General features: G+C 40.7%; 1 protein-coding gene across 1 annotated transcript; it reads right to left on the reverse strand.

Annotated features, from left to right (window-relative positions):
- Positions 1–74: 74 nt before the first annotated feature.
- trpc1 (transient receptor potential cation channel, subfamily C, member 1) lies at positions 75–17,391 on the reverse strand. Its single transcript, XM_074621506.1, has 13 exons — positions 16,906–17,391; positions 15,969–16,123; positions 15,753–15,854; positions 15,433–15,635; positions 13,820–13,951; positions 13,416–13,611; positions 11,187–11,523; positions 9,019–9,158; positions 8,341–8,490; positions 3,219–3,403; positions 2,825–3,026; positions 2,260–2,454; positions 75–520 (listed from the first exon to the last, which is right to left on the reverse strand). The coding sequence occupies exons 1-13, from the start codon at positions 17,069–17,071 to the stop codon at positions 293–295; spliced, it is 2,391 nt and encodes a 796-aa protein (XP_074477607.1). The 5' UTR covers positions 17,072–17,391; the 3' UTR covers positions 75–292.
- Between the last annotated feature and the right edge of the window lie 5,080 nt (positions 17,392–22,471).

A 22,471-nucleotide genomic window follows, 5' to 3' on the forward strand; every position in this document is an offset into this window, starting at 1 on the left:
TATTCAGCAAAAACCAGCTCCTTATGCCATTAAAGCCCCTCAGGGTCAAATTGTTCCATAAATCGTTATTAGTCTTTCTGTTGGAAAGAATGGCTTTCTTTATTTACAAAAAGGTTGAATAGCTGAATAATACATGGGGGGCCTGAGTCTGGAGGCTTTGGTGGAGAATATATATTTTTCTAGTTAAGGTCCAGGTTTAAAAGTTGCCTCTGTGACTCAAAAGAGCAGAGTTTTTGCACATGCTCGGGTCACACAGCAGGGGAAAGGGGAAAAGATATCTAGTCTTTTTTTTTTAGCTCCTTGGGTAGAACATGGCATATTTGGAGGTCCGGAAACCCAGCAGGTCCCTCATCTCGTTGCGAAACTTGGAGAGGTCTTGGCGCAGGTCGTTCAGGTTTTCCACCGTGGCCTGGTCTGTGCTCTGCATCTTCTGTCGCGTGGAGGTCAAGTAGCGGTGAACCAGACAACACATGATCTTCTGATAGTTCTCATCGTGCTTCTGCTTCAGGTTCTTCCACTCCTGGAGGGAAAAGACAATGAAGGGGTTCAGATCGAAGACGAGATATTGCACAAAGCACAGAAAGACATTTGTTCAAGATTACTGGAAGTGATTGAAAATTAAATCACAAAGCTGTACTGGCAGCCATCTTACTACTAAAAGTTAAAGGGTCACTTCAGTATTTTTCAAACCTATTTTTTTTCCATGATTTTGTGTCTAAGTGACTGATTGGGACAAAAATGTTTGACGTTTTTCCAGTATTGAGGGATAACGCTGTAACTGGCAGCAGCAAAACAAGCTGCGAGGGCAAGTGAGCAGCGCTAATGTAATGTTACATTCACTAAAAGGGTTTTTTACACTGACAGGCTCAGATTGTTATTATAAGTGTCTGGCAACATTATGGAAAGGACCCTACAGAGAAATAAAATGCTTTCGCTTGATTCGGTCTGTTTGTTATTGAGTCCAAGACCCGCTCAAGGAGAAGTCTCGTTTTGAAATCTGAATAGCCTCTGGCTCAAAAAAATACGGGCAACCATTGAATTCAAAGACCTCATCCACGTTGTCGAAATCATCTACATATTCAGTCATGACATTGAAAATCTTTTAGATAACACTAAGCTACGCTTTCTGTACTCCAACACAACAAACTGCCCGACTGGCACTCGCGTTTCCACCATGGATGTATTCCACTATTCAATCGTTGTCTTCCAGCAACACGTCACCTCGCCAGATTTCAGAACGAGACTTCTCCTTGGGCGAGACTCTTTCCATAATTCTGTCAGACACTTATAATAACAATCAAAGCCTGTCATGGCAAAAACAAGCACTTTAAAGCTACTCACACTACACGACTGTAGCCCTGATTTTCTGCTCCCTGTCAGTTTTTGGAGCTCCCAGACAAAAGCCCCAGATCGGAAGAAAATCGGCACTGGCTCGCTGCTCGTACATAGGCGTTCGAGCGTCATGTGTGAACTGCTCAAAGACGCGAGTCGAGAGGTTCGCCGATGCCTCACAGACACATTCCAGATATCTAGCATGCTAAATATCTGGACCTGACGGGAACTCCGGCCACGAGCTACAGCCAATGACAGCGTGAGGCACAGATTGAGGGGAAACATGGGGGAGGAGGGGTCGCCTGTAATACTAGGAACTTACTGTATGTGTTGCATTTGCAACACAGAGCAAAGTTGTTGTTGCAGCAAGAGGAATAAATAGTAAAAAAGAGTGTAGAGACTGGTGGAAACAGGCTTTTTTGTGGACATGTGCAACAACGACATCAGCAATGTGTCTCGCGTATGGTATCACGTCATTTACCGTGTATTTTTTGTGTGTGTTTTTGTGACAAAACGTAGTTTGGAGACCTCATCGGGGATTCCTCCCGGTGAAAGATCTTGTAGTGTGTGACCTCCTGTCGGCGGTCAGTCATGTAGTGTGAAAACTACAATGACTTAAAGACTCTCGATTACAAGAGAGATAGTTGTGTAGTGTGAACAGTACTGTGATCTGACTACTTGTCACTACTACGTGTGAACTAGGCATTAGTGGACGTAAATGACGGTGCCTGCTTGCCTAGATAGCACCATTATGCAGGCCGCGAACGGCTGCCGTCTACAGTGCTCTCCCTCAATACTTGACCAATTTCATAAATTGTTGTCGCTATTTGTCAGTTAGACACAGAAACATGGGAAAATAGGGTCCAGGTTGAAAAATACCGAAGTTACCCTTTAAGCTTCTGACCGTTATGAAACTATTTTTCTTACCTTGAGGCTGTTCTGTCTCTTGACCTTGCCCTTTGAGGTGTGTGAACAAATCCACTTGCTCATGCTGGTCACCAGGTAGCAGACGGTCTTTGGGGAGGGGAGGATATTGAACGGTGGAGGCATGGTGCACTTGTCATCAAAGTAGCTAAGCCACAGTTTGGCCCTGGCAAACTTCCACTCTTTATCCTCGTGATTCTACAGAAGCACAAAATCCAACAACAACACGGAGAACACAGGAATGTGAGAAGGAATTTTCACAAACTGTGACCTTGAAAATGCACTAGTAGTTGTGGAAATCATTGAGGGGGACAGATGTTCCTGGAAAAAAATGTTTTACTTAGTATAATCAAAGTCAAACTGTTGTTGAAAGGAAACAGAAAATGTGTAGCAGGGTTCCAAAGTCAAAACTATTTAACATCTGTGCAACATTTCAGGGTGAATTAGAGAAAAAATCTAATCTGAACAGTAAATGAAAACAGTTGCAACTTTCTGTTCCAAGCTGAACTCAAATTACCCTTGACAGCACTGCGAAACAAAGACATAATATGCCAAAAGTTACACTTACAGCAATTTGTCTGAAGCTTTTATGGAGCATGGCCACCAGCAGCTTGGTCAGCACAATAACCACCACAATGTTGTAGGTGCCGATGATCATGGCGCCCACGAAAGAGCGCAGCTCCTCTGTGTAGCTGATGCGGGTGACGAAGAGTGCGACGTGTGCCAGGGAGAAGATGTACCAGAACAGGGCGTAGCAGGTCCCCATAAACCTGTGAAACAGAAGAAGCTGTCAGTTAGATGCATTTCACAATATACCCCAAACAATCTACTAATTTTAGAGTTAATGAATCAGAACTTAATCAGCCCCGTATTATGGTCTCTAACATCTCTCAACAAGCATTCTGCACATTCATCATTGTTGTCATCGCAGCACAAAGTGACAGATTGAGGTTGGCCCGTACGTGTGGAATGCATCGTTGCTCTGTTGCTGGCAGAATATGCCCTCGCAGTCGCTTTGTGGACTTTTGTCTGGGTCTTTCTGGTCCTTTCCATAAAGCTGGGTGAGTCCGATGGTGAAGGAGAATAACACCAACAGGAAGAGGCCCAAAAACTTCCCAAACTCTTGCAGCATCTGACCCATGGAGATCTGAGGAAACATGAATATCTGTCTGTTAATCCTGTCGCTCGATCTGATGTAGTCAAGCAGACGTGAGTCATTTTTCTATTTTTCATAAACAGTTTTCTGCCAGCAATCCTCCTCAGGGTGCTAGCTGGGGTCAGATCTGACACCAGACAGGAAGTCTGTCTGATTCTTACAGAATTTGACTGATTTCTCAAGTGGAGACACCCCAGGAGAATAGGGTAAAGAATTTGCATGCATTTCCAGAATAGAAATCTGAAAATTGCAAAAAGTCAGGTTCAAATGAGTGTTTCGATACTCTCACAGTATTTATATAGCATTTAAACCTACTTTATAATAAACAAGACATGAAAATCTCCCTTTTTATAATAATGTTATTTGTTATACGTGTGCTTTTCCTGCTATGACTAATCAAAATGTCTGTTGTCTTTAAAACATTAGCAAAGTAGCTATGTATTTCTACTTGATTGTGATGTTTTGGACTCTTTCAACACTCATCCTGCGGAAGAAAACTTTATGACCACTTGTAGCTACTTTCCCCCCAATGTTCTTGTTTAGCAGTGACCCCCTGAGGAAGTGGAAAAAGCAACATATTCTGGCAGCAGTAAGACAGACAAACATGGAAGAAGCCAAAAAGAGGGCTTGAAGACAGAGAAAGTCTTCTCAGACCATTGGAAACCGACTATTTATAGACCTGAGTGGCTTATCTGTTTACTAGGACCTTGAGATGCTCAAACAAGGTCAGAACGTGCTCGCCCTTGCATAACACAAACACACACACAGTGTCCAATGTGAGGGATGACCACTCTCCCTGCACCTCAGGGTGAAAGGCGACTGGAGTGTTTGCACTGAAACCCAGACAGCATGTTTGAGGAGAAGGACTAGTCTATTTGGGTGATTCATTCTCTTGTCATGTCTAAATCCCCCCAGTGTATTCCTCGGCCACTTTGTACACATCTGATTTAGGAGCCGAGGTCGTTCCCTACTTGCTCAGCCTGACAGGTAGCCTAACTTAGTTACTGTACAAACAGAGCAGGAATGCAGCAGGTCAGGAGCTCTTAACCTTGACTGGAGGGGGGGTCTGATGCATTTAAGGTTCCTCAGCTGGTTAACATTTGTAGTAATATAATTGTTCTATAATAAATTTGACTTGACTTCCAATTGGAGAAATGTTTGTCAAAAGATTTTATTTTTATATTTATTGTTTACCAAGATGTTCCTGGAACTGTCTCAACAACACTGTTCCCAATTTGTTTTAAATGTTTTCCAGCTGTGAGTCTCTTTGTACAATGCATTGTGGGACAACAGCATCCCCCGACACCAGTTGGGTATTTTACCCTTTTGAAGTGTGAACACACCACAATAAATACGTGTCTTTCTTTGTCTATTGTTATTTAATCAATCACTTACTTTATTGTATTTAAGTTGTAAAATTTAATTTAATTTAATTGTTATTTTATCAATCACTCATTTTATTGTATTTAAGTTGTAAAATTGTATTCTATTTTATTTTAATTTTATTAATTACTTATTTTACTGTATTTAAGTTGTAAAATTTAATTTAATTTTATTGTTATTCTATTAATCACTCATTTTATTGTATTTAAGTTGTATAATTTTATTAAATTTTATTTTTATTTTGTTAATCACTTATTTTATTGTATTTAAATTGTAAAATTGCCTTCTATGTTATTATTTTACTAATCACTAATGTTATTGTATTTAAGTTAATAATAAGTTAAAATAATTCTATTCTATTTTATTGTTATTTTATTAATCTAGTTTTTACTTCACAGTTTTACTACTATTACTGTTATTATAGCTTTTAATTATATTTTATTACATTTTTATAATTTTATTGTCTTGCTGGCATTTGATCTCAAATCATCAAATTGTTAAATTACTTTTGTCTTTTCTGTTGTGTTCACGGTCCACGCGTCTTATTTTCGACTTGTCAGCCATCTGTGAAGCACTTTGAACTGCACTAATCTGCATGAAACGGCGCTTTACAAATAAAGCTTGATTGATTGTATGTAGTGTGGACCTGGGGCACAACTTGTGTCTGTTCTCTCAAACACACTCGTACATGGTGGGCCATCAGTTATGGGAGATTAACACTGTTGGCGAGGTGAAGTCTGGGCCATGAGTGAGCTCATTGTTGATAGTCGATGAACACAGACACACACTCACACTTTCAGTCACTCTTTCCAACCTCAGTAGGGGGCACTACCCGGCAGGAATGGGAGCTGGCCGGAATCAGACATTACTGCAGCCCACATAGCACTGCCTCACTGTCTGTGTGTGTGTAGGAGCTCGTCTGAGTGCAACTAATTGCACGCTCACATATCGCACGAGTGTGGAAATGTGTGGGCGCGTGTGCATTAGTAGGGAGGTGTGTCTGCCATGTGAGCTAATATTTTTTCCAACCTGCCAAGCCGGCCAGACAGTGATGTCACAGAGAGCGTGAGTGACAGAGAGGAAAGAAGAGAGACGGAGGCAGAAAGATGGAGGAGATTGTAGCTGAAAAGCGCTCATTAACAATCTACAGGGCACCCTTAGTGTTTTATAAGTCAACCACAAACAGCACTTGACTTAATGACAGGAAGGCATCCCTACAAATAGCCTGACCTCACTGCATACCTGAAGACTGCTTTATGTAATAGTCACACGCGGGGGGAAAAATGACATTCTGCCAGCAAACCGTCAGATGTTGGCTGGCTTTACGATCTTTCTGCCAGCTGGCTAAACGATACACAAAATCATGATGCGATAAAAAGGGACACCTATGGCACGGAGGTTGTTGAGGAGGAGTAAATACTCAAACCAGATTTTTTGGCTTGTCTAGGGAGATGAAAAACAATGACATAACAGATATCTTTTTCTCAGCATAAAGAGATGAAACCTATGCAGCTTTAGGCTTTTTTGCTGGCACAGTTTTACTTCTTTCCACCGGCAGATGGTGAATATCGCTCTTCCATCAAACCTCCATGTTTAAGAAATGACACAGAATGTCTTGCAGTTATGTATGAAAGTATTAAACAAGCTGGCAATAGTTAAATGTTGGGTTGCGGATGAGCCAGATTAAATGTTTGCTTTATACAAATTAGATTTATTTTGTGTTGTGTAAGAGGCATAAAGCAGATCAGTACAACGGCATTGCTAAACATTTCCATAACCATTTGAGAAAGAAAAAGAAAGTGAAGAGGTCATGTCTGCTAATTCTGAATGACAGTGCCAGCTCAGACTGAGGGTTAATCAAGCTGATCAAATACAGGATTTAGAAAAGTTTACTAAACACTTTTCACGTGGATCTTTTTTGACAGCAATCTAGATTTAAAGGGCTAGTTTGGGTGTTTTGAAGTGGGGTTGTATGAGGTACTTATCCATAGTCAGTGTATTACTTACAGTAGATGATGGTCTACATGCCCCCAATTTGAAGAAGCAGACAGGACTTACCGCACGGAAGCAAAGCAATGTGCTGCTGTGGACGGGGCCGGCAGCAAATCGTATTTTAGCCACCTAAAACAAAGGCCCACCTAAAAAAATCAATATCAGTTTAAGTGTACGCTATATTTAGAATATTTTCACTGGTTAATCTTGCCGTAAGACAGCTATACAATCAGTGTTTCTGATGGGGAACTGAAGCCGTTATCTATGCTCTCTTCAAAGCCACCAGACTCCATTGAAAAAAACTGTAATTTTACCTCGCAGTGCACGGGAGTTGCTAATCTACCGCCGCATCGATCGGTTAGTATGTTTGTGTTATCGTGTGACTTTGGTTAGTTCATATTCACCAAAGTCACACAATAGCACAAACAAACTAACAAAATCGAGGCAGTGGTAGACCAGTAACTCTCGTTAGTCTGGTGGCTTTGAAGAGAGCATAGATGGATACAACTGCTTCAGTTCCCTGTCAGAAAGGGCAGTCTGACAGCAAGATAAAGTGTCAAAAATAATCTAAATATAGCGTACACTTAAACTGATATTGCTATTTTTAGGTGGGCCTTTCTAAAATACGTTTTGCTGCCCTCCCCCGTCCTCAGCAGTGCATTGCTTTGCTCCATGCAGTAACCCCTGTCTGCTTCTCCTAACTGGGGGCGTGCCGACCGCCATCTACTGATACACTGCTAGATAAGTACATCATACAACCTCACTTCAAAACACCCAAACTATCCCTTTAATGTACCACCAAATTGAACCCTCTTGGCATTGAAAAGTTCATAAACTGAGTTTAAAAGTTTTCAGCTGCCCTTGACAATACAGTATGTAATGACTATACTTTTCACTTTAATTCCCATGCAGCCATAATTGCAGTTAAGATGGCAATGGATCAGACTGCATGTGCCAGATTGTGATAGAAATCAATCTAGGATCCAATGAAAATGTGTTGTGGGTGTATAGAGCCAGCTCCTCCAGCTTTATATCTAAAGTGCAGTTAGCTTGAGAAATCAATTTTCAAAACTAAACTGAAAGCTCTCGTTCATGATGATGGAAATGATGATAGCAGTACGCTGATGCATATGGCAACTAACGCAGCAAAGCTTTATGATGTTGTGCTCTGTTTGTTATGAGCATATTATTACTGCAGAGCACATTCATCTACTGCCTCAGTTCACTGTGCTTATACTTAATGCTTATGATGATGGTTATCATACTGCTGAGCACAGCTGGTGTGATGTTTAGTGTGGGCTTGTCCTTGAGTGTTCACACTTCACTGAGAGAGGAAGAGCGTGGGTGGTGTGTGGTGGGGTTAGAGAGAACGATAGGAAAGGGAAGCAGCTTTATAATCGTTATATAAGGATTTGGTCATTTTTGTTCGCATCCAAAGTGTTTTACAAAGTCGTACTGGGTACATGATCACAAACATCCACAGGGATATTTCTGCTGCAAGTCTGGCTCCACTGGGAATCAATTATAAAAGCAGAAAATGTCTGCTTTCCTACCTGCAGCGGCCCCAGGATGGAGCTGGTGGTGTACATGAAGAAGAGTCGCAAGTAGCTCAGAACGTTGGCAAAGGCAAACAGGCCCTCAGCCACCAGGATGGGATGGAAAGCGTCCCAGTTCTTCCTCTCTGTGTCCTCCACATTCTTGAACTGAAGAACAAACACATTCAGAAACACATACAGCGCTGAAGCAATAATGTGATGCCAACTTACCTAGCCAAATCAGGTGTGCTTTGCCAACTGTTGATTGGCATGAACACACCTGATTCAGCTAGGCCTAATGACTGCTCTGTGTTTAAACAGAGGCATCAAAACTAAAGCTACTGTATCTATCAAGTGGTGATATGCACAATCATTAAAATGTGGGAATGATTTGAATTATTTAATAGCACATACAATTTTTTTTTAACAAAACAATATAAATAATCTCCCCCAGTTTTGATTAAAACAATCAAATAAAATAAACTTAATTGATTACAACGTTAAATGAAAATTTGTTTCAAAACATAATGTCATAATCCTGTTAAAAAAAAAAAAAAATACATGAGATAGTTATCTATCTTCTCATCTAACCATTTAACTCTGGACAAAAAAGCAAATAAGAAAATCAATATATAGTGAAATGAATCCAGTGTTAGATGCAGTTATCCATCCTCTAAATCTAAAGAGTGTGTGTACCTTGCTATGAGCAACTATCTTGAGGGCAAAGGTGGCGAGGTAAAGGGAATTCATCACGAAGCTCAGCTGGTTCCTCGACTCATCCAGAAAGTCCTCCAGCCCCTCGTACCACAGACGCTTCACATCCGACCACACCATCCCTACAGGAGGAAAGCAGGAATTCCCCATCACCACACACACACACACACTACTGGAAAAAAAACATTTTGCTGTCATCCCCCAACATTTTAAAATCGCTTCAACCACAATAAGTCATCTCACAGTGGGAGCCCGGGGGAAACAGGAATGTATGAGACACGGAAACATTAGATTAATGTGGTGAAAATGTGTCATCTGTGGGGTTTAGGCAGGTGTGTAGAATTTAATACAGATGGATGTCTGTGTCAAAGTGGAATTTCATCACTTCTAATTGTACAGTAGGGGTAATAAAATTAAAACTTGACTCCAGCTGCAAGTTATTTCACAGTGACACAGATCTTTGTGTAATTCAGAAATGATTACATTACATTGAACATGATCGATCGGTTATTGGTTTCCATGGTTGCAACAGAAAGTGAGCAAACAGGGTTTGGCTGAGAAATCCCTTTTTTTTTTTACTATGGAATGATTGAATTTGAGTCATAATGTAGTCATAAAAGCGAGAGATGCATTGAGACACACACACACACACACACACACACACACACACACACACACACACACACACACACACACACACACACACACACACACACACACACACACACACACACACACACACACACACACACACACACACACACACACACACACACACACACACACACACACACGTATGTAGCCCAGCCCACAGACACACTCACAATCTTAGCATCTGATTTCCCCATTACTGTGAGGCATCTGGCTCAGGGGAGTAGCAGGATGGAGAGAGCAGGAGAAAGATGAGAGGAGGAGGTGGGGTAGCGTGGGAGAAAGAGAGAACAACGGGATGCAAAAGAGATGGAAAGCTGCTGTGTGTCAGTGCTGTCTGTAGATATACAGCAACTTTAAAAGCCACCTTTCACATCCTGATAACATTTGATTTGTAAATCATTAGAAATCCTTGTTATATAACTAATTTGGGGTGTTTCGTTGATGCTGCAGAGACCCTGAAGCGTGTAATCTGCACCACTGCATCACATCTTTGCAGTGTTTTGCAATGAGGTGGGAAAAAAACTGCTGAAGTTATTAAAATTGATCTTTGATGTTGCTCTTTTGCACTACTTAAGGAATCTTTGCCCTAAAGCTATCCTAGCCCCTGGATAAAAAAACATTACACATCCGTCTAATGACTCAACTGCTGATCTCACTCCTGCAAAATAGGGAATAAATTGCAAATTAGCACCACAACCATCTTCATTACATTGAATAATAGAAGTCAATTGCTTCTACATCCTTTTATAAGCTGTCAGGTGCAGTTATTGGGATGATTTATCAACCCAGCAGCGATGATAGTGAAACCTAGAGCAATGAGGTGTGGTTGCGATGCTTTGTGTCGGCTGGAGAGGGGTAGGATGCTGCAACCATGAGGCAAATATCTCCGCTGAGAAGGCCATTAAGGCGATTGAATGATCATGCTAATGGTTTCTTGGCAGAAGTGGAAGGTAGAGAGGCGCTTCCCCAGAGAGGCAGAGTCAATTTCTAGCTGTCACTATCTCATCTGAACCGATATGGCTTGTGTACACGTGTTTGTCTTTGTGCAAATACATGTTTGCATGTATGAGACCGGTGATAGGAGCACTCAGATGGACCACAGGGGAGATAGAAGAAGCCTTCCTTTCTATCGAGCTTCAATTAGAGGCAGAACTGACAGATTTAATCCAGTCAAGCCAGACTTTCTGTCGTTGAGTATAGAAACAGTTGTTTGTCATGTTGTGCCTGATGGGATTATGGATACAGGATACTGGACTTTAGCCAGACCATAACAGGAATCTCTCATTTTCACTCCATAATGTAACGTTATTCTATTAAATTTGGGTTTGTAAGATTGAATTCTTATTCTATTCTTAGTTTTATTGTGTCCGTTAAGAGATGACTAATCATTCAATCATAGAAATCTGCCCTCTAAGCACATACATGATACCCCTCTACACATACACGACATACATTAGTATCTTATTTAATGCTTGAAAGCTGAGTAAAAAGCTGACCTATGATCCAGAGGATGAGCAGGTAATCGATCATCTCCAGCGCCGGGCCCATGGTGTTCTTCTTGCCCTCGTTGTAGACCAGCGAGTACAGGTTGAGCAGCAGCAGGAAGGAGAAGTAGGAGGCGCTGTGGATGATGAACTTGACGAAGGGCGTGTGGATGATTTGGCCCACGCGGGAGCGCGGCACCAGAAGGTAGCAGACGGAGAGCAGCGGCCAGAGCATCGCCACGCTCAGCACCGTGGCCATCTTTAGACAGGTGTGCTTGCGCCGGTAGCTGGCCGTCTCTCCAAACCAGACGGTGTTGAGGAACTGTTGACAGTTGGACTGAGCCACAAACTGTAAAAGGGGCATCAGGAGAGAAATATCAACGTGAGGATGTGAAGCTGATTCAGTTCATTTTTAAGTCAGCTGACCTCCATGAGCTGTAAGTAATAGCTTAACATTTTAGAAAACATGCTTATTAACCCCTTACACTCCGCCCCCCTTTTCTTTAGAGGGGTAGGGGTGAGGGACAGGGGATGTTCAGGGGTATAAAAAATCAACAGTAAATGTCACATAATAGTGGTGTACATCATCTGAAAGCTGGGAACCTAAAGATTAATTTGCGATGCAGCTCAGCACTGTGTGTCAAGATGTTCTAGTCATGAATCAGATATAAAAATGAATGAATTCATTTAAATAAATTGTGAAAGTGTATAAAGGCTTAGAACATTATAATAGTAGTCTACGATGGTCATTCCCATGCTCTATTATGCCTCATAAGTTATTGTACCAAATCCTTGAGGAACACCATAGAAAAAGCCATGCTGTGATTTGCTATCAAAAACTTTTGACATTTGGAGATTTCTGCGAGAATTGCATTTTTCGGTGACTGGATGGCGAGCACTTCTGTTCTGGAAACTGCTCAGAAACTTTCTTATTGTAAATCTACCTAGGAAAGCCATAGATCCTATGAATGCTCTAGGTCAGTGAGGTCAAGTTTCAAAAAAGGATCTATGTGAAATGGCTACTATGGGGACTAACATCATCACACATGAATACAATTGGGCTCATCAGATCCACAAGAGTCTCAGCTTTACAATCATACCCAATTTATACAATTCCAAGACTATTTAGGGACCCCAGTATGCAGAAATATTCAAACAAACATTTTTAGATTAAGCGAAAATAACACATTTGTACTGCATGCAAATAACTGCATGGGTTTTGCCCCAAACTGCATTTGATTATCATAAAGTGGGCATGTCTGTAAAGGGGAGACTTGTGGGTACCCATAGAACCTATTTTCATTCTTGAGGTCAAAGGTCAAGGGACCCCTTTGATATGGCCTTGTCAGTATATCCTCGCCAAAATTTAGCCGAACTTTGGAGCATTATTTAGCCTCCTTTGCGACAAGCAAGATAGTACGGCATGGTTGGTACCAAACCTAAGGTTCTTTAGGTTTTCTAGTTTTATATGATGCCAGAACCTTCACTCTAACTTTAAAACTGAGCCTGTTACAACCTTCGAAAAACAGAGAGACTATACATTTTAAGAGACTAACTTTCTTGCCGAGAGTTAAGTTAGATGAGAATACTAATGCCACTCTCATGTCTCTAGGATGAATATAAAGCTGCAGCCAGCAACAGGTTAGCTTAGCTTAGCACAAAACAGGACAGGAGACGGGTGAAACAGCTAATCTGGCTCAGTCCGAAAGTAACAAAATCTGCCTACCAGCATGTTTTTATGTGACTGAGCTACAAACGTCTCAGTGTTCTCCCTGCAATAAAACAAATCCAACCACAAACCATAAATAAGACTCTAAGGGAGGAGTAATCTGATGTGCAACTTTAAGAAGAATCTTTTCTCCAGTAGGAAACAATAGAATGACACTAGCTGTCCTGTGATATACGAGTCACACTTTACACACTGAGCCATCCCAGCTGTAAATTGTCCCCCAGCTTCAAACTTCCAACTTTAGTTTGACTTTGACTGCCGTTGCCTGGAGGAAGTACTTCATCCTGCCAAACTCGTATTTCCAAAAGACAAGCACATGCTGAAGCAGATGTGACGGCCGACATATAGTACAATAAATGAGAGGTAATTAATAACAGATCTGATCTGTGGACAGTTGTGGACTTAAAGTATCTGTAACATATCAAATATTTTCCTCATCCCACTTATAATACAGATTTGCTTGCTGTTGACACTGCCAAAAAAACATGAATGTGAGACTTTGCCTCTCTAACCTCTTTCTGGTTGTACTTGATGGCAAGCTTGAGTCGACTGAGGTTCATTCGCTCCTCCAGTAAGCCTCTCTTGTCAACGTTATCCTCGTTGGATGTGTGGTTGAGAATCACTTCTAGCTCTCGAGAGTTTCGAGCCTGAGCCAGCAGGTCCTTGGCAAACATCTTACACTGCTTTGCCAGATCGTCATAATCATTCCTGGAGCAAGGAAATTGAGATATAATCAAACCACATGAAGGATTATAACTCTTATCTGTTACGTTCTATAAAGGAAGAGGGTTTGCAATATCAGTGTGCAAGTATGTACATATGTTTTTGCATGTGCGACAAGTTTCTAGTGCAAAGAAATGAGATAAACGTGCATTGGCATGACGGACAGACGTGCAGCAGTTGATAGCAATCGTACCTGAACTCCACCTCGACCAGGCTGAGCTCCTTGAGGTCTGCACTCAGCTCAAAGGCCCTGAGGATGGGATCTTCTTCAGTCAGCATGATCAGAGAGGGACTGGCCAGGCAGCGGTAGATGTCCAGGCGGAACCTGGTGGCAAAGAGAAAGAGGTGATGAAAATGTGAGGGAAGGAACAGGACAAAACAAAGGTGTATGGATGAGGAAAAAAAGGAAATCTAGAAACCATTCAGCCATCTAGTTGTTTCATCTGTACCTGCTTTGACCTCTGTGTTGTTTGCCAGCCAAACCGCAGACTGATTCATTTAGCTTACTGTGTGGGAAGCTACACTGCCCTGCGGAGAGAACAAAAATGCCCAGCAGAGAGGAGATCTGCAAAATCTCATCTGCAAGATGGTATCAGAAACCAACTTCCCAGAGGAAATACTGCTGGTTTTGCAGCTTTCCCTTAAATTACAGTTCGTACCGATATTATCTTTCAGTAAAACCACTACTTATATAAAAAAACAAATATACCACTACTGGCACACCAAATACTGTCTCTCTACAGCTAGATAAGTAGAGCTTGGCAATAACAGAGAATGTCTTCTGTGGGACAAAGAGAACTCTGTAAAGAGTCATGGTACTGTAGCTAAAAACATTCACAAAAAGCCAGTGCACATGATAGTAAATCATTTCTTTCCAGATGCTTAAGATGCCATTCTCAAGCTGATGTTATCATCAAAACTGTCACTGAACTTGACACACCGATTGATTCATAGCTGGTTTTAAGCCCCTCCATACCGGAGAAAGGCCAAAACAACCATCGTGTAAAATAACACAGGCATCATCTGGAAGACAGAAGTGATGTTGACCATTCAAAGTTACAGTAATTCAGCACAGCACTAGACTTCTGGTTTAGATCAATGGGAGTGCTCAAATACTATATTTAGTATGATAAAGATCTGTCAAAAGTCTTGAAATTTGGTACGGACATACTTTGAGTTAATATCTAACAGTACAACTCTGAAATGTTTAGATCACATGAAAAATCACACTTTTATTAATAGTCAAAGTCAGGATTTTTGAAAAATTAGGAAAATTGCTAACATTGTGTTTATTAAATGTTTTCCATATGAAATATTTTTTTACACAGCATATGTGTGCATATCTTTGTCATTCAGCTTGTTATGAGTTCATAGATACCAAATACTTGATTGTGCTCCTTGTAGTTTCTGAGATGCAGCGATTTCCTTATCATACTATATCTAGTATTCGGGGTAATGGAAAAATCCCATTGGTTTTTTTCGAGGGAACCCAGGGTGATGATAACTTCTTGGTTGGCCTACAAAAATATGTCATCCCTGCAGCACATTTTTTTGCAATAAGAGTATTCCCATGTGCCCGAAGGTTTAGATATAGTATGATTAGAAAAGCTCACTTTTACGGTTCGACCAATTTTGATAAATTCTTCATATTTGTGCTTAAGCAAGCCCAGAGAACATTTCCACCAAAGGAAATAAAAAATTTCAGTTGCATGCACAGATGGGAGCTTAATGCAACCATCTGGGGAAAGCACACAACATTTATACAATTCCATTTTTTGTCTTCTAGGTCACTGAGGAGGCCTGTACCTGGAGTGTCGTAAGCTGTCCTTTTTGTTCTTGGCATTGCAGAGCGTGCACTCGCAGCCTACAGCGTGCGGCCGAGGAAGCGAGATGTCCTGCTTCAGCAGCATAGTCAGGATCTCGTAGTTGTTCCTGTGGGCCGCCAGGATGACCGGAGCCACGTCCATGGTGGTGGAGTACTCCGGGTTCTGAATCCGCTGCATCAGTTTCTATAGAAAGATAGAAATATAAGGAATACTGTGCAGAAATGATAAGAAAAGATCAACCATATCAACCTGTTCTTTGCATCTGCGGTGTTTTTCTTGAAATTATAAGAGGATACTCACAGCGATGGAGGGCTTGGAGGATCGCCTCGGCCTGTGGTTGAGGAGGATGTCCACAGCTCCCACCACCTCGGAGTCTATGGCCACCAACAAGGCATCTGTCGCCTGCACAGAAACAAACACATCTTTTTTTAGCAGATTACATGCAAAAACAACTTACATAACTTGTGCAGACCTAGTTTTGTCCTGAGTGTGTATATGTGTGTGTGTGTTTACTACCTGGCAGCCATGCTCCAGAAGAAGCTGCAGGATGTCTAGATTCTCGTTCTCGATGGTGATGGTGACGGCATCCCGGCCCAGCACGTCCACGCAGTTGAGGTTGATCTCGCCGTGTCGGTTCTCCTCGAGCAGCTTCTTCACCATGTAGTAGTCACCTGAGACAAAGACAAAAGCAGCGTGAAGGGGAATTCAGCAGATTCTTGCAGAGTCACATCTATAAAAGCGATGAAGTATTATCTACGGATGGCGCCACACACACAGCTCCAGCCATAAGGCACACTTTCTCTCTCTCGCAGAGCAGGCTCAGCTCCAGCACTCCTCTTAACCTCAGTGGTGGTGTATAACAATAACATCTCCCTCAAAGGACACTCTCTGTTGCCGAGCCATGTTTAGAGAGGCTTTATATGGTCACAGCGGCCTGTGAAACAACCTCTGCCTGTGCAATGTTCGTAACTTATCAATGAAATATTCCCCTCCCATCTGACGAGGACTCTTTGCTATTTTACGCTCTGCATCTCTTGTGTAGTTTCTCTCCCATTGTTTTGCATTAACTTGAAAAGTCAGCAAACCAAGGGAGAGAAAAAGTTTCAGAAGAGCAGACGTTCAGCTATATATATCTCTTAACCCCCGTAGGCACATTTCCACAGTGGCCAACATGTAGGCAGCTGCATTCACTGGAGAGAAAAAAAATGTGGTATGACTGTACAGTTTGCTGCTTTGCTGCGATGACCCTGCTGGAAACCTGTCAAGCTGTTATGGTGAATGCATCTGCCAGCTTATATATCACACATAATGCTTCAATAACTCATCAATAATGTAAGCACACAGCAGTCACCTGATTTCCAACATTAACATGAGCTTTTTCTGTGATCTTAGAGGAAGAAAACAATGGATATGGTGGTTTTACTTTGGAGGAAACATCATAATGATAACATACCTTTCTCGCATGCCAGTAAGAAGAGCTTCTCGTCCAGCGTCGTCTCCTCTTTCACCTCTCTCACGTCTTTCAAGGCCAGAAATTTATCCGGAGAGGAAGCATCCGTGCCCTGGTACAGAGCTGCCATTACGACGGAGAGCGAGTACGGCCAAACACTGATGTGCATCCCACTAGAAACCAGCGACCATCACACTAGAACACAAGCCTGTCATGCAGTATGTGGTGACATAAGAGGAGTCCTGTTTGTGATTGTCGCAGCTGCAGCAGACAGCTTTAAAGCGTCGTCATGAGAGACTAAACCAAGTGTTGTTATTGCCGTCGCATCTCTGCTGCTGCTCCGTTTTGCGCGCGTCTGATGGATGAAAATATGACCTCCTTTTTAGTCTTTAGACTTCAAATCTCGCTTTCATTGGATACAAAGTCCGACAGAACGACACAGTCATCTTCTCTCTCGGCGTGTTTACATGCACCATCTTCTCTCGCATCGCAGAGGCTCCTGCTGGAGGATCTTTCTGGTCCTGATGCTGCTGACGAGGATGCTACTGCGCATGTCTTCCTCCTCCACCTGCTCGCTCTTTTCGCAGGCGCAAAGCCTTCTCGCCTCAGGATTACATAACAGGGCACTTAAGTGCAGCTTTGTACTGACTATCTCAATGTGTGTGTGTGTGCATGCATACACTCTTAACAATTGCTGTTAATTTACAGCAGGATTTCAACAGTATTAACCTGTTATTGATAAAAAAAACTGTGTTTTACTGTTAATAAAAAAGAAAACCTGTTAAATTACGCTCATAGGCTGTTTTTTAACTAATGCATTCTTAAAAAACAGCACTTTACTGCTGATCAACTGTCTAAAGTATCATCAGTAACAGTTTCATGCAGTATTTTTTTTAATTCTGGGACCTGATCTGCACATGTGAGGCTTGTACATTGTACATGATTGTAAAATCAGTGAATCAGCTTTAGTGTTCTTCACTCACATGTTGTTCTGGTTTGCATTCTGTGCTTGTAGCCAGCTATAGACAGACATTTTTGGGAAAAGTGTCAACAAGTCTATTATAGCCTTTTTCCTAACAAGTGCCTTTAATTGTATTTAGTGTGACTATTCCTATGTCTGTAACCTGCTAAGTCTATTCATTTAGGCAAAAAATAATGTTTATTAAAATGTATGTAAAAACCTAAATAGTGCATTAAAACAATTCAGTAAGATAATGTAAAAGAAAGGTGAAAAAAGCTATATAATGTATATTTAAACAGTAAATTAACTGTAAAATACTGTGAAATTAATAAAAAAAAAAAAAATCAAACTGTATTTTTCATTAACAGTACAAAGCTGTAAATTTCAGCGACAGTATAATAATGTTAATTTTACAGTGACATCAAGGCAACCCTGCTGCCAGTTCTTTACTGTTATTTTACTGGGGAATTCTTAACAGTGTATATATTGTGTCTGGTCCAGCATTATTCATAGCCTGTTTACTGCCAACATTTTTACAGATACTTGCAAGTTAAACATGCAGATTATTTATTAGGCATTTGGATGATGTATATTGTATATTTTATAGCATAAACTCTTAAGCATTAGTGAAATATATATGCCTACATGTGGCTCAAGGTACATGCAGCAGCAGCATCACACCTTTGTTCTGTGTGCAAGATTAGTGTGTGCCTCTGTTCCTGCAGTAATGTGAACATGTCCTTAAAATTGATGTGTTTGGACATGCACAGTTGAAATTTACTGCATATGGATAATGGAAAGAGAGGAAGACAGGTATCTGGCTCTTTATATATACAGACTGGCTGTCCTCCTGGCTTTCATCATCATATTCGTGCATATCAGTCTGTAATCACACACCAGTAAACATCTATGTAGCCTATAGGGTTGTAATGTAATGTAATGGTAAAGATTTTCATGGTACGATAACCATCTCAGAAAATATCATGGTTTCCCAGTATTACAGTATTAGACTATTATTATTATTATTATTATTACCACCAGTTACAATGACCAATAACCTGATACAAAAAATAGCATCCAACTAGAATATGTTATGTAACTAAAGCATGTTAGTTAGTTTATGTTAGCAGCACTATAGCATGCAATTAATTACTAAATTAAAAATAACATCAGCTGTGAGCTTTTAAAATAATGTCCCATGATTATTAACAATTAGCATACTGTAGGTGTGTGTCAGCACAGCCAGACTGCTCCTTTCTGTATCTTTAACCCTTTTCAGTATGATCAGCAAATGTACACGGTATGATAACCGTCAACTCTCATACCACGGTATACCTCGATACCTTGATGTAGCCTAAATAATGACAGAAAAATAGAGAAACTGATAATAAAGAAAGAAAGTAAGGCAATTTGCAAATGGTAACGGCACAGTTCACAATATTTTACATTTGAGATAAAACATATTCCCAGTAAAAAAAAGATTATTGAGAAACAAAATGTCAGAGATCTTTTTATAAAATGGGAATAAAATTGTGTAATAGATTAAAACATTTTTTTTTTAATACAACGCTGGGAGTCAAACCATACTGTACGTTACACACTGGGAGGCAATGAAGCAATATCGTCAAAATTAAGGAAATAAAATGTTTTCAGTAGCCGTTCAGACATGTCATAGCAGGGTAAACACAGGTGTAATTGATAGAATTAATAATAGTCTCATTGTATTTAGTGTCATTGACATTCCAGTGAGCCAGCATGCACAACACCAGGGCTGCATCCCAAGTCTCGTAAATTGCATCCATGTTTTCCCCTCACTTTTGTCGTTTCCTTGTGTCTCTCCATACATCCCTGGTGGGAGGGATGCTTGGAAACGAAAGTGAGGAAATGTGGATGCAATTTAAGAGACTTGGGATGCAGCCCAGGTATTAATTACACGTGTTTACCGGCAATGACAAAATGGCAGCTCTGAAAAGGGCATAATGAGGAATTGTTTGAATCAAACAGCTGCTCAGGCAACGTGCAATTCAATGTGGGAAGAAAAATACAAATTTCCTTATAAATCTGTCTTAAAACAACATGTTATCAAAAATGTAATGACAATATAGGCTTTCCAATAACAGAGTTTGAATACATATATTCTACTATACAGTGGGATTACATGCATGTACTGAAAGAGAGAAAGATGTGCAATGTATTAGAATACATACTACTAATATTCTGTGCTATAGTATTTTAATTATTTACTCACTCTGTTGCTCTTCGTGGTAATGAGGTGTCCTCTTACTATTCATGAGTTCTCATCCACCTGAAAAATCCCACACAGAATATTATAAATCTCGTCTAAGAGCTCAGAGAAAAAGCTAAAAAATATAGTGCAGTCAGACGTGGCCCCTAGTAATTCAAATTCATGGAGGACCTGTTAAATTAAATGAGCATTTTAAAACAAGCTTCTCCCCATCCACTCCTGTAGCTGCATTTTATTATCCAACAATACGGCATCCCCAGAACGGCCCTTTGTTAATCAGACAGAACTAAATTAGAGAGGAAATAAAGAACATTATGTACCGTGTAGGAGGGTCGTACAGACTGTTATTTGGTGCTAGATACAGGAATAAGTAATCTCAAATGAAGGACGACAGGGAGATAGACACAAAACCTGCTCTTTCTAAAGTGTGCCAGATATAAAGTCTGAATGATTAACAGTTTTTCTGAATAAATATGAAAATACAGGACTATCAAAATGACATTTGTGACTTTTTTTATAAGCTCAAGTAAAGCCAGAAACTGCTATTCAATATTCTCCCCATAAGTGATTTATCTTGATTACTTCCCACTGCCCACTTAACATTTCTATCAGTTGTTCAACAGGCCTAAATGTTGACACAATTGATCATAAATTATGTATAAATGCTTTGCTAATGTAAAAGAATGTGTTGTTTTGTCAGTCATCTTTAGGGCAAAGAGAGAAAATCTGAATCTGATTGGAAACATAATGCTCCAGCAGAGGGCAGTCTGCACAAAGGTTTCCTTCTATGTGCTGGATGAGTACTACAAAATACATTCGGGGTAGAAGGATCACTGCACACTTAACAGAGCATGAAAGAGTAATTATTCACAGCATAGTCCAATAATCCAACCAATATCTAAGCTCTTTTCAGGAAGCACACACAGCTTTACTTGATCCGTAGCAGATGTCTTCTTAGAGAAACAAGGCTATATTGTTTTAAATGACCATACGCAAACAGACGTATTATAGCTAAAAAGTAAAATAAGATTACAAGATGTATAAAATAAGTACACTAAAGTCACAGTATAATCACCAAACATTACCATAAAATCACTGAATCCCATTCTGGATATTACATACCGGCCGATAGATTTCTCATCAGGGGTCAAAGGGCCCGACCCCGGCCCCCTTTCACTCACATCTTTTGTGCCATTCAGTTGTGCAGCAGGGCTGTAATCCCAAACTGGCAAGCCTCTTAGGAAAGATGATTTTCAATCTGCAGAGCATGTGGTTTCCTCTGTTCAAACACACACACGGCCTTACAGCTTCCCAGGACGTGTCAGTTCCTGGGGAACAGCTGTCAGATGTCACAGCTCAGCTGACTCCACTTGAGAGGAAGTGTCACTCACTGTCGCTTGACTGCAAAAAGATAGAAATATTCCTTTAAACCTAGTCAACTAAAGTAAATTTTATTTGTATGGCCCAATATCACAAACCACAAATTTGTTTCATGGGGCTTCACAATCTGTACAGGATACGACACCCTCTGTCCTTTACAGTACGACCCTCTCATCGGATAAGGAAAAACTTAATAAAAAAAAAACCTTTAACAGGGAAAAACAAATGGAAGAAACCTCAGGAAAAGCAACAGAGGAGGGGTCCCTCTGCCAGGACGGACAGACGTCCAATAGATGTTGTGTGTACAGAGTAACAACATAATGAAAATACAACATATGACAAAAAAAAATTGTACTATTGTACATTATTTTCAATTATTTCTTTTTATCTTTCATCTTAAACGATATCCCTGTGGTACTCTAAGAGGAACATATTTGCTGCGATGTGTTCGTGGTATACTTTTAATTAATAATAGGATTTTTCCTTTAAGCGTAGGGAGCTGTTTTTTCTTATGGATCAGGGCTACCCTCTTGAGGCTGTAGTGGGGGGGAAAAAAAATACATTTAATTTAAAATATTGATTCTTCTCTGCACCTCATGCACTATAAAGAGAAACATACATAATAGGAATGTAAAGACAGGACTCTTAATAGAATAACAACTTAAAAAGATATATATATAAAAAAATAAAAAAAAGACAATGGGGATGGGTGAGTTTTTTTTTAGCAAAGCAATCTTCAAAATCCTGCACAGCACTTGCACTTTGTATATAATGTGCAGCTGCTGCATGTCTTACAAGGAAGGGTGGAGCATGGTTACAAGGATGCAGAGAGTGAGTGAGGTAGGCCTCTCTAGAAACATGACAACAGCATCATTTCCCCCCACACACAGTCTATACCATTGCTGCGATCTGTGGGAGCCAGAAACGAGCACTGAAAACGAGACAGACGCTCAGGAGGTCCAATGGCGCAGCTCGCTGACGCA

The sequence above is a fragment of the Sebastes fasciatus genome, chromosome 21 (genome assembly GCF_043250625.1).
Source record: "Sebastes fasciatus isolate fSebFas1 chromosome 21, fSebFas1.pri, whole genome shotgun sequence".
In the NCBI taxonomy this organism is placed as follows: Eukaryota; Metazoa; Chordata; class Actinopteri; order Perciformes; family Sebastidae; genus Sebastes; species Sebastes fasciatus.

What these genes read in the sequence shown, in the direction of transcription:
- trpc1 (XM_074621506.1), bottom strand. Translation starts at nt 17,071, where the DNA reads ATGCACATCAGTGTTTGGCCGTACTCGCTCTCCGTCGTAATGGCAGCT. An exon ending in GACAGCTTACGACACTCCAG is followed by an intron (nt 13,952 to 15,432) that starts GTACAGGCCTCC and finishes CTTTGCCACCAG; the next exon opens with GTTCCGCCTGGACATCTACC. An exon ending in AGATAGTTGCTCATAGCAAG is followed by an intron (nt 8,491 to 9,018) that starts GTACACACACTC and finishes TTTGTTCTTCAG; the next exon opens with TTCAAGAATGTGGAGGACAC.